This window comes from Somniosus microcephalus, chromosome 15, assembly GCF_052327205.1.
Source record: "Somniosus microcephalus isolate GS21.2 chromosome 15, FLI_Smic_1.0, whole genome shotgun sequence".
Classification (NCBI taxonomy): domain Eukaryota; kingdom Metazoa; phylum Chordata; class Chondrichthyes; order Squaliformes; family Somniosidae; genus Somniosus; species Somniosus microcephalus.
In genome coordinates, this window is record NC_141001.1 from 87046110 (window position 1) to 87058387 (window position 12278).

A 12278-nucleotide genomic window follows, 5' to 3' on the forward strand; every position below is an offset into this window, starting at 1 on the left:
TACATCCTCAAAAAATTCCAGATTAGTCGAGCACGATTTATCTTTTGTAAATCCATGTTGACTTTGTCCGATCCTGTCACTGTTTTCCAAGTGCTCTGCTATTACATCTTTTATAAAGGACTCTAGCATTTTCCCCACTACTGATGTCAGGCTTACTGGTCTGTAATTCCCCGTTTTCTTTCTTCCACCTTTTTTGAATAGTGGGGTAACATTAGCTACCCTCCAATCCATGGGTACTGTTCCAGATTCCATCGAATGTTGGAAGATGATCAGCAATGCATCTACTATTTCTAGGGCCACTTCCGTAAGTACCCTAGGATGTAGATTATCAGGCCCTCGGGATTTATCGGCCTTCAATCCCATCAATTTCCCTAACACCACTTCCCTACAAATACTGATTTCTTTCAGTTCCTCCCTTTCATCAGACCCTATGTTCCCCGACATCTCTGGGAGGTTATTTGTGTCCTCCTTTGTGAAGACAGAACCAAAATATATATTTAATTGGTCTGCCATTTCTTTGTTCCCCATTATAAATTCCCCTGATTCTGACTGCAAGGGACCTACGCTTGACTTCACCAATCTTTTTCTCTTCACATATCTATAAAAGCTTTTACAGTCAGTTTTTATGTTCCCTGAAAGCTTACTCTCATATTCTATTTTCCCCTTCTTAATTAATCCCTTTGTCCTTCTTTGTTGAATCTTAAACTGCTCCCAATCCTCAGGTTTACTGCTTTTTCTGGCCAATTTATATGTCCTCTCATTGGATCTTATGCTATCCCTAATTTCCCTCGTTAGCCACGGTTGAGTCACCTTTTTTGTTTTATTTTTATGCCAAACTGGGATGAACAAATTCTGTAGTTCATCCATGCGGTCTTTGAATGTTTGCCATTGCCTATCCACCGTCAACCCTTTGAGTGACATTCCCCAATCAATCCTACCCAACTCGCGCCTCAGACCATCGTAGTTTCCTTTATTTAAATTCAGGACCCTAGTCTCTGAGTCAACTACTTCATTCTCCATCTTAATGAAGAATTCTATCATATTATGATCGCTCCAACCCAAGAGGCCTCGTACAACAAGATTGCTAATTAATTCTTTCTCGTTACATAATACCCAGTCTAAGATGGCCTGATCTCTGGTTGGTTCCTCGACATATTGGTCCAGGAAATCATCCCGTAAACACTCCAGGAATTCCTCCTCCACAGTATTGTTACTAATTTGGTTAGCCCAATCTATATGTAGATTAAAGAAACGCATGATGACTGCTGTGCCCTTATTGCACGCTTCTCTAATTTCCCTTTTAATGCCATCCCCAACCTCCACATTACTGTTTGGAGGTCTATATACCACTCTCACTAACGTTTTCTGCCCCTTGGCATTTCTCAGTTCTACCCATACAGATTCCACATCATCAGAGCTAATATCCTTCCTTACAATTGTGTTAATCCCTTCTTTAACCAGCAATGCTACCCCACCTCCCTTTCCTTTTTGCCTATCTTTCCTGAATATTGAATACCCCTGGATGTTGAGTTCCCAGCCTTGGCCACCCTGGAGCCATGTTTCCGTAGTCCCAATCATATCATATTCGTTTACCTCTATTTGCGCAGCTAATTCATCCACCTTATTACGAATGCTCCTCGCATTAAGACAAAGCTTTCAGGCTTTTTTTTTAATGCTCTTAGACCTTTTAGAATTATTATTTACTGTGGCCATGTTTGATTTAAACCGTTGATTTCTCTGACTGAGACTTTTGTTTTTCTCTTTCCTGTCTTTTGCTTTTATCCTTGTTTCCCTTTCCTCTGTCTCCCTGCTCAGGTTCCCAACCCCCTGCCATTTTAGTTTAAACCCTGCCCCAGAGCACTAGCAAACACTCCCCTTAGGACATCAGTCCTGGCCCTGCCCAGGTGCAAACCGTCCGGTTTGAACTGGTCCCACCTCCCCCAGAACCGGTTCCAATGTCCCAGGAATTTGAATCCCTCTCCCTCGCACCATTCCTCTAGCCACGTATTCATCTGAAATATCCTTCTATTTCTACTCTGACTAGCACGTGGCACTGGTAGCAATCCTGAGATTACTACCTTTGAGGTCCTATTTTTTAATTTACCTCCTAACTCTCTATATTCAGCTTTTAGGACCTCATCCCGTTTTTTACCTATATCGTTGGTACCTATATGCACCACGACAACTGGCTGTTCACCCTCCCCTTCCAAAATGTTCTGCAGCCGCTCTGAGACATCCTTGACCCTTGCACCAGGGAGGCAACACACCATCCTGGAGTCTCGTTTGCGGCCGCAGAAACGCCTATCTATTCCCCTTACAATAGAATCCCCTATTACTATAGCTCTACCCCTCTTTTTCCTCCCGTCCTGTGCAGCAGAGCCACCCCTGGTGCCAGGAAGTTGGCTGCTGCTGCCTTCCTCTGATAAGCCATCCCCCCCAACTGTACTCAAAGTGGTGTATCTGTTTGAGAGGGAGATGTCCACAGGGGACCCCTGCACTACCTGCCTGCGCCTAGTACTCTGTCTGTTGGTCACCCCTTCCCTTTCTGCCTGTCCAACCTTTGCCTGCGGTGCGACCAACTGCTTAAACGTGATATCCACGACGTCCTCAGCATCGCGAATGGTCCAGTATGTATCCAATCGCAGCTCCAGCGCTGCAATGCGGTCTGCCAGTAGCTGCAGCTAGACACACTTCCTGCACACATGGTTGTCAGGGACACAGGAAGTGTCCCTGAGTTCCCACATAGCGCAGGAGGAGCATACCACGGGGCCGGGCTCTCCTGTCATGACTTACCCTTTAATTAATTGAATTAAATTAAATCAAATCAATTACACTACAGTTAAATGGTATATTTAAGGGCCCTGGTTTACCAAGAGTCCCCGCTACAGCACAGAGAGCTTAAAAACTATAAACCACAGAGTTAAAGTTTAAAAAGAGAGAAATACTCACCAACCAATCACTTACCTGCTTTCTGGTGACGTCACACTTCGATTACTTTTTACTTCTCTCCCTCCCTCTGAGTTTGGAGACTGGAGATTAGTAAACCTACCTGGTCTCTGCCGCTGCTTTAAATAACTGCCACCGCTCAGCCGCCTCGCTCCTCGCAGGTCCGCTCTCGCCGCTCTGAGGCCTACCTGGTCTCTGGCGCTGCTTTAAATAACCGCCGCCGCTCAGCTGCCTCATCTCCCGCAGGGCCACTCTGAGGCCACCTGGTCTCTGCCGCTGCTTTAAATAACCGCCGCCACTCAGCCGCCTCGCTCCTCGCAGGTCCGCTCTCGCCGCTCTGAGGCCTACTTGGTCTCTGCCGCTGCTTTAAATAACCGCCGCCGCTCAGCCGCCTCGCTCCTCACAGGTCCGCTCTCGCCACTCTGAGGCCTACCTGGTCTCTGGCGCTGGTTTAAATAACCGCCGCCGCTCAGCCGCCTCGTCTCCCGCAGGTCCGCTCTCGCCGCTCTGAGGCCTACTTGGTCTCTGCCGCTGCTTTAAATAACCGCCGCCGCTCAGCCGCCTCGCTCCTCGCAGGTCCGCTCTCGCCACTCTGAGGCCTACCTGGTCTCTGGCGCTGGTTTAAATAACTGCCGCCGCTCAGCCGCCTCATCTCCCGCAGGTCCGCTCTCGCCGCTCTGAGGCCTACCTAGTCTCTGGCGCTGGTTTAAATAACCGCCGCCGCTCAGCTGCCTCATCTCCCGTAGGGCCGCTCTGAGGCCTACCTGGTCTCTGGCGCTCTTTTAAAACCGCCGCCTCGCTCCTCGCAGGTCCGCTCTCGCTGCTCTGAGGCCTACCTGCTCTTTGGCGCTCTTTTACTTTCTGGTCTTGGACAGAGTTGTGTGCACCTTTGGAGATGGCTTCGTGAATTGGAGTGAATGGTGAGACCTACCAGGCTCGACCAGCCGAATGGCCCCCATCTGTGCTGTAACCATTCTGTGATTCTATGATAATGGTATCCCCCGCAATGGTGATGAGTGGTCATTGTAGGTGTTAGTGTTGGGTTAGTGTGGGGTGATGACAACCTGGCACATCATGTGGCAGCCATATGGGTGTCCAGCATAAAGTTAACTAAATCTGGCCATGATGAGGCCATCCCTGGCCTCCCGGGCAGCAATGTGGTCGGGTGCTGATTCCCTGTGTCCTGTGCAGCATCAGGTGTTTGTGGAGAAGGTTAGTGATGTTGGTGCTGTTGGTGTGCCTGGTGTTGCTGGTGTTGGGGCTCATCGTGGTCCGATTCTGAGGACCAAGGTGAGACAGTATAGACGGCACCCATGCTGATGGAATAGATGGCGGGTGAAGTACAGATGACAGAAACATTCTGTCAATGGTGAGAGAGTTCTTCCAATGAGGTGACACTGGATGGAGACTTTGCTGGAAAGACTTGCAGCCTGCAGAATCTGTTCAGGAAATGGACTAAGTAACAGCTTCTGCCTGAGGAAAGTGATCATCTGTCAGGTGGGAACTTTCACTGAACATTTGATGCTGTCAAGTAATCAGCAGGAGCAATGGCCACGGAACTCCCACCTCAGGTTGACAGGCGTGGTTCCCGAGCTGCATGAATCCTGTGGCCATGCAGGGAAATTAAAAAAGTATGTGAAAAAAGGCTCTTAAGTGCCTGTAAACTACCTGTTAATGATTTCAATTGGGTCACCCGCCGCTGTCGGTCGGGTCGGCTCCGCGATGACAGACACGCCTGGGGGAAACGCGCGTGGGGGTGGGAAACAACAACTTTCCCACCCGACCCACCACCGATCTTGCCCGCTACCACCCCAAAAAATTCTGGCCATACTGTTTGTAATTGTTTAGAGTGTTTAACTGAGATATAGAAGATGATTGGAATAGTGCATCTGCGCCCTTAGAAGAGATGAGTCTCTTTCATTGAACAACAGATGGAGCTCTTTTCAAAACCAGGTTTAATAAACTCCTACCGCAGAAGAAATTTGAAAAATGTATTTTAAAAGTTTGGCAAATCTTGTGCAGCCAAAGCTATTATAAAGATATCCTATATACAGAAAATATATCATTAGAAATGCAGAAGAATCTGCCTGTAGAAAATGCTCACCTTTTAAAGACCGATCACTCTAGTGTCATGCTAGAAAGGTATTTTTCTTGTACATTACCAAAATCTGTTTTGTCTTGTATATATTTTAGCATTATCTGGAAGAATATGTTGTTTTGTGTATTAAAAAAATATATCTAATTCAAAATGGTAACTGTCATATTGGGCCAGAAAGGGCACAAAGAATATTTTCAACTCTCTTTTGCAAATCTGTTTTGCATTTTTTTATGGTTTATTCTACAGTTAAGATATTTACTGGCATTGAGACAGTGATGTGAGTAACTAAGAAAGCCCCCAGATGTCTTCTTGTAAGAGTATTAATATTGGAGGCTGACGTTATTACTGTAATTGGGGTGATCGCCTTGGGTAATGTGATACCTATGTGGGAGTGGAGGTAGGCTTACCAAGCTGACAAATCTAGAGCATGGCTCTCTATGAGCTGCACATTCCTCTTCACTGACAGTGGCCTGGATTAAGACACAATCCTAACAGTAAATATATGCTCCTGTATCTAGTTTATATTAATAATGATTGTCCACCTCAAAAAATTGCTCCTGTTAACTTCAAGAACTGTCAATAACAAAATTGCTGCGAAGGAAAATATATAAAAAATGAAATAAACCCACATTTGGATACTCTGGGGATTTTTACACAAACTTTTTGCTTTTCTTGTGATTTATCAGTCTGCAAACTTTTGTTAATGGAAACACCCATGTTATGAGCAAACACTACCTTTCAAAACAAGCTCTTTTTAATGAAGTTGATAATGTTTAGCTTATTCTGATATATTTACTTGTAGTCAAAAGATTTTATAATCTTGCTAATTATAAAAATTTCCCGACATGTAGTATGAAGCTAGAAAGCCTAATAGTTAATGGCAGTCATAAACAGGATCTGACATAGGTTACTGACAAGTTTTAATGATTTATTGAAACTATCTAAACACCTGCAGCCAGAGCTTGATTGAATACTAATTCTCAAATTTAATTTTTTTCCATACTCTTGTAGACAATGGCAAATAAATAATGCATTGCCGTTAAACTACATAATTCACAGAACCAGTAATTGGTGGTAATTTGTGCTTCTTGTGCACCAGAATATTATTTAGCAAAAAATTGATTATGTGCCACATTAATCAGTCACTCAATTTATATTACGATGGACTTACTGAACTAATTTTGTGGAGAAACACACTCACAGAGGTGATTTAGCTATTGTGTGGCAGAAGTTTAAAAAACTGACCTATTGTACAAGTCTCTTCCTAAGGGTCTCCAGTATGAAGACATTCCAGTTTTTGCAGTTGATGTTGCGGTTTATGTATTTATGCTGCTACTTTCTCCTCGCCGCTGGGTTCCTGATGGAGCCATAAAGCTGGAGTAAAGAGCAGAGGTCAATAGTATGAAGACATAGATTATGCCTTCCTGAAAGTCACTTCTGTGTGGCACCTTTGAATCTCCATAATAAATGATGGTTGGGAAAAAAACACACACAACAGTTTAGGTTCCCTTCATTTTCAGATTGACAGGGATGGGAAAAAAGGCTCAAAATAATGATATAAAAAAAACGAGATTTGGTATTCAAGAAATTGAGATGTGCACATGCAAATGAAAATGCAGAGGAAAGGTAACTGATACTAAGAGATCTTCCAAAGAGTCTTTCAGGGGCACTGAACCTTGTGCATGCACGTAGGCTGTGAAATATAAATGGGAAGGCCTAGGGAAGTTGTGCTGGCTCCAGAAGTGGAGCAGAGCATAAGCACCAGATCTCAGAGAGGACTCTGAAGAGGAGAATTGGAGGAGGTAATTCTAGCATTAAATAGCTAAGTTTATGGTAGCTTTTGTTTATTTTATCTATAAATAAATATGTCTTGTGTATAGTGTGTGGTTCCTGTAATTCCTCACTTACTTTCTTTAAGACTTTTCTGTCACAGTTAAATACTTGCTTCCAAAACCTCCTAATTCCATCTCCAAGCTAGTCAACATGCCCTCCACGCACTACCGCTTCTCTTGTACCCCTCTAAACACCAATGTCATTTACCCTTTCCCAACTGTTCCTGACTCACAAATGTCACCTCCTCCTCTCTCCCACTTTATTCTTTCCCATTCCCTCTTCTCATCTTGGTCAGAATTCTCTAAATGCCATAGGCAGTCTTCATCCAGTTGTTTTAGTTCAATTAATATAAAATACAAAATGTGACATTACATTATTTGCTGACTGTAGACTCAAAAAGCATTTCAATAAGTGTCAGGCAAAAATGAAGTGAAATAAAATCCAGTGTGAAGACACAAAATGGAATCTGTGGTCAACTTACTGCAGTATCAGCTGTGGCTCAGTGGGTAGCACACTCACCTCTGAGTCAGAAGGTTGCAGGTTCATAGTCCCACACCAGAGACTTGAGTACAAAAATCTAGGCTGACACTCCAGTGCAGTACTGAGGGAGTGCTGCACTGTCTGAGGTGCCGTCTTTCGGATGACATGTTAAACTGAGGCCCCGTCTGCTCTCTCAGGTGGACGTAAAAGATCCTATGGCACTATTTCGAAGAAGAGTAGGGGAGTTATCCGTGGTGTCCTAGTCAATATTTATCCCTCTATCAACATCTAAAACAAATTATCTGGTCATTATCACATTGTTGTTTGTGGGAGCTTGCTGTGCGCAATTTGGCTGCTGCGTTTCCTACATTACAACAGTGACTACACTTTCTTTTTACTGCGCTGCCCAACATCCAGTCATCTATTTCATGGCTGCTGAAGTAGCCATTATGATGTATGAAGTAGGTACAGGGTTGGCTGGCTACTTTAGCACCCCAGGACACCCTCCCCATAGGACGGCAATACAGCTTGCCTGAAATGAACCTGAAGCCTAATAGGTGCAGGAGTAAGCCATTCAGCCTTCCAATAAGCTGGCTGATCTTCTTCCTCAACTCCACTTTCCTGCCCGATCCTCATATCCCTTGATTACCTATGGGGCATAAGGGAGCTGACAGCCAGCATTCAAGAATCACACTTAAGGTTGGCCTGAGGATTTGCGTAAGAAAATTTAGCCTCTAACTCAGGAAGGCACAGCAATTATACTTGTGGCCTTAGAGGGGTGACTGGGTTACACACAACAGAACTTTTGCAGCAAAATAACATATTGTAGTTTACATGGCAAAATGCTCCTGTCCTGAATGGGAACACCATCACCTCCAAGTTCCCCTCCAAGTTACACACCATCCTGACTTGGAAATATATCGCCATTCCTTCATCGTCGCTGGGTCAAAATCCCTAACAGCACTATGGGATTACCTTCACCACAAGGACTGCAGCGGTTCAAGAAGGTGGCTCACCACCACCTTCTCCAAGGCAATTAGGGATGGGCAATAAATGCTGGCCTTGCCAGCGATGTTCACATCCCAGGAACAAATAAAAAAAATTAAAAAACAGCACCTATCTGACCTACTGTGACCAGTGCTTCAAGAGATCTGCTGGTACACAAATAAACAGTTAGCAATGACATTCCCCTTCAGTGAAATCCTCTTCTTCTTAGGCAGTCCCTCGGAACCGAGGATAACTTGCTTCCACATTAAAAATGAGTTCTCAGGTGACTGATGAGTCCAATGCAGGTCCTACAGTCTCTGTCACAGGTGGGGCAGACGGTGGTTGAAGGGGCGGGTGGGTAGGGTGCTTGGATTGACGTGCGCTCCTTGCGCTGCCTGCGCTTGGCTTCCGCTTGCTCCCAGCGAAGAGACTCGAGGTGTTCGGCGCCTTCCTGGATGCTTCTCCTCCACTTTGTGCGGTCTTGGGCCAGGGACTACAGGTGTCGATGGGGATGTTACACTTTTTCAAGGAGGCTTTGAGGGTGTCCTTGAAGCGTTTCCCCTGCCCACCTGGGGCTCTCTTGCCGTGCCGGAGCTCCGAGTAGAGCACTTATTTTGGGAGTCTCATATCGGGCATGCGGACAATGAGACCCGTCCATCGGAGCTGATCGAGCGTGGTCAAAGCTTCGATGCTGGGGATGTTGGCCTGAGCAAGGACAATGACGTTGGTGCGCCTATCCTGCCAATGGATTTGCAGGATCTTGCGGAGGCAGCGTTGGTGGTACCTCTCCAGTGCTTTGAGGTGCCTGCTGTACATGGTCCAGTTCTCTGAGGTATAAAGCAGGGCAGGTATCACTGCTGCTCTGTAGACCATGAGCTTAGTGCCGGGTTTGAGGTGCTGGTCTTCAAACACTCTCTTCCTCAGGCAACCGAAGGCTGCACTGGCACACTGAAGGCGGTGTTGGACTTCGTCGTCGACATCTGCCCTTGTTGACAGTAGGTTCCCGAGGTATGGAAAGTGGTCCACATTGTCCAAGGCCTTGTCGTGGATTTTGATAATTGGGGGGCAGTACTGTGTGGCGGGGGCAGGTTGGAAGAGGACCTTTGTCTTACGGACGTTTAGCATAAGGCCTATGCTCTCGTACGCTTCAATGAAGGTGTTGACGATGGTTTGGAGTTCGACCTCCGAGTAAACGCAGATGCAAGCGTCGTCTGCATGCTGTAATTCAACGACAGAGGATGGGACGACCTTGAATCTGGGCTGGAGGCGACGGAGGTTGAACAATTTCCCATTTGTTCTGTAAATTAGCTCCACTCCAGCGGGGAGCTTACTGAGGGTGAGATGGAGCATTGCAGCAAGGAAGATCGAGAAGAGTGTTGGTGCGATGACAGTCTTGCTGGACCCCGGTTCATACATGAATTGGGTCTGTGGTGGAACCGTTGGTCAGGATCACGGCTTGCATGTCGTCGTGAAGCAGGCGGAGGATGGTGACAAACTTTTGAGGGCAGCCGAATTTGAGGAGGACACTCCATAATCCCTCACAGTGAAATCATTCCTGTTACCAGTAATGTTCAAATCATATCCTACTCCTGGACAATATTTATCCCTCAATCAACATCATTAAAACAGATTATTTGGTCATTATCACATTGCTGTTTGTGGGAGCTTGCTGTACGTAAATTGGCTGCCACGTTTCCCACATTACAACAGCGACTATACTTCAAAAAGTACTTCATTGGCTGTAAAGCGCTTTGGGACTTCTGGTGGTGGTGAAAGGTGCTATATAAATGCAAGTCTTCCTTTTTCTTTCCTGGTCAAGCCCTGCAATTCAATCAGGGGAGTCCACCGGCCATTCTTTTCAGCCACGACATCCCCTAGTGGTGAAAGCACAGGAAACCACAATCTGAACAGACATAACACACTCTGGATTCTGCTCCAAGCCACCTTGAGCTGGAGACAACTTAGCTGCACATCTCCAGCTTGGCTCTTGCTAGTGCTTGTTATTTCAGCCCCCTGTCCCATGCAACACGTTGCGTGTCGTTAAAAAAAAGCCATTTCCTGACAAAATACGCAGATTTATTGAATGCAGATTAAAGTCGATGTGCGACATGTATAAAGCGACCAAGGCTACAAGTTAAACCACTGCGCTCTGCAAGTCTAGCAAGCCCCGGTATTACAATAATTCCAGCCCCAGGGGCAGAGGTAGGCGTTCAACAAAAGTGCAACCGGATCTTAGCCCCAGAAAGGAGCACATCATTAATGAAATCATGTTTTTATTCCAAGTACGTCAGCCAAACAGCGGCGTGCGGACGGAGCAGGATCGCTTTAAATGGCAACTGGTGTCATCGGAGCCTGTGCACACGTGGGCTGGAGCTGCCTCTATAAATTGCCTCTCCACTGGCAGAGTGACTCAAAGTTGCGTCAAGTTGGAGAGAGCGCGGACACTTTGGGGCGGCGGTTGCTGTTACTCAACCGGCATCGCGCGATGGCAGCGGGCAAGCAGGGCGAGGTGGTGGGCATCTGCACCAGTTACCAGGCGGTGATGCCCAACTACGCCGGAATCGCGGAGGAATTCCCGCCGTCGCTGCGCCGCCAGTTGCAGAAGACCAAGCTGAAACAGCGGCGACCCCGGGAGGCCAGGTTCAAGACCCAGCCCGTCACCTTCGATGAGATCCAGGAGGTGGAAGAGGAAGGGGTCTCGGCCCTGGAGGAGGAGAAAGCCAAGAAGTCCTTCTTGCAGTCGCTCGAGTGCCTCCGCAGGAGCGCGCAGAACTGCCGCGTCCAGAAGTCAAGTTTGAGCAACTCAAAGCTGAGGTACAGCCTGGACTCTAGCGACTCGGATTCCGCCCATTGATCCGCCTGCTGAGCGGCCCAGGCCCCCCACCCACCCCCCACACACACACAAGTTACTGTGCTTCATAATGAAGTTTTTTTTTAGTTTGTATTTTGTAAAAAGAAAACATCTATTTTCAAAAGGGAAAACTTTTACGCTTTGACTCGTGCAAACCAGGAATAAGTGATGATGAGAGATGTTTTGTGCTTGGATTTTTGCAAGTCGTGGATGAAAGCTCTTCACAGAATTATCTTTTCCCTCTAAGTAAATGGAGCGAAATGTTGAAAAGCGAACTGGCAATTCCTGCCTTTATTGGACTTCACTGAAGTTGGGATGTGGATATAAATGCAGTTAATTTTTTTAACCCGTTGTTTTCTACTCTGCTTCCAGAATAATTAAAATGAGATGTAATTTCCAGTAACTTTCCTTTCATTGTCGAATGGGACAACAGATGCTCCAAGTGTTAGAGATTTAAGAATAGCGGGGCTCTTGACAAACTTCACCTCTGTATTGCTTTTAATACTTAAAATCGGTAATTTATATGTTTGTACTTTTGTGATATTTGCAGCAAAACTTTAAATTGTAATGCCTTGTGATTAATAAAATCAGTGTACATTAAACATCTATTAATTATTTAAAAGGTTATTTTTTTTTTTAAACCTGCTTGCTTGAGCTTTTACCATCGAAATGAAGCCAGCCTATCTCTGGTGGCTATTAATTGTCCCATTCGTAATGCATCTCAACCACCGTCTATTCAAATGGGCTTAGTAGGGTTTAGTTTCATGTTTATAAGAGTATTTTTCTTCCTCTGCAGCCAACAGTTAGATCATATTGTGCCGGATTAGCGTTTTCCACTTGGCGGTAATAGATAATATTAGAATTGATGTATGCACTTTGTGTTCCCCTCGGGTCTACACGCACTCCCAAATGGTTAGACAACCTCGACTTTCTTCGCTCCTTTAAATCCCGTGTTTCTATTCTACAAATTTAAAATTGCATTTGCAAAATGTATCAAATCCTCCCTTTTCAATTAACGCTACTGCTATGTATCCCCTCGCTCCTTGCTAGAATCGGGTTGGTCAAGTAGGAGGCTCGTGTGAA

The 12278-nt window shown here is 45.7% G+C and overlaps 1 protein-coding gene across 1 annotated transcript; it reads left to right on the top strand.

Moving 5' to 3' along the window:
• Positions 1 to 10747: 10747 nt before the first annotated feature.
• c15h11orf96 (chromosome 15 C11orf96 homolog) lies at positions 10748 to 11817 on the top strand. Its single transcript, XM_086008094.1, has one exon. The coding sequence runs from the start codon at positions 10830 to 10832 to the stop codon at positions 11196 to 11198; it is 369 nt and encodes a 122-aa protein (XP_085864220.1). The 5' UTR covers positions 10748 to 10829; the 3' UTR covers positions 11199 to 11817.
• Positions 11818 to 12278: the final 461 nt, after the last annotated feature.

What these genes read in the sequence shown, in the direction of transcription:
- c15h11orf96 (XM_086008094.1), top strand. Translation starts at nt 10,830, where the DNA reads ATGGCAGCGGGCAAGCAGGGCGAGGTGGTGGGCATCTGCACCAGTTAC.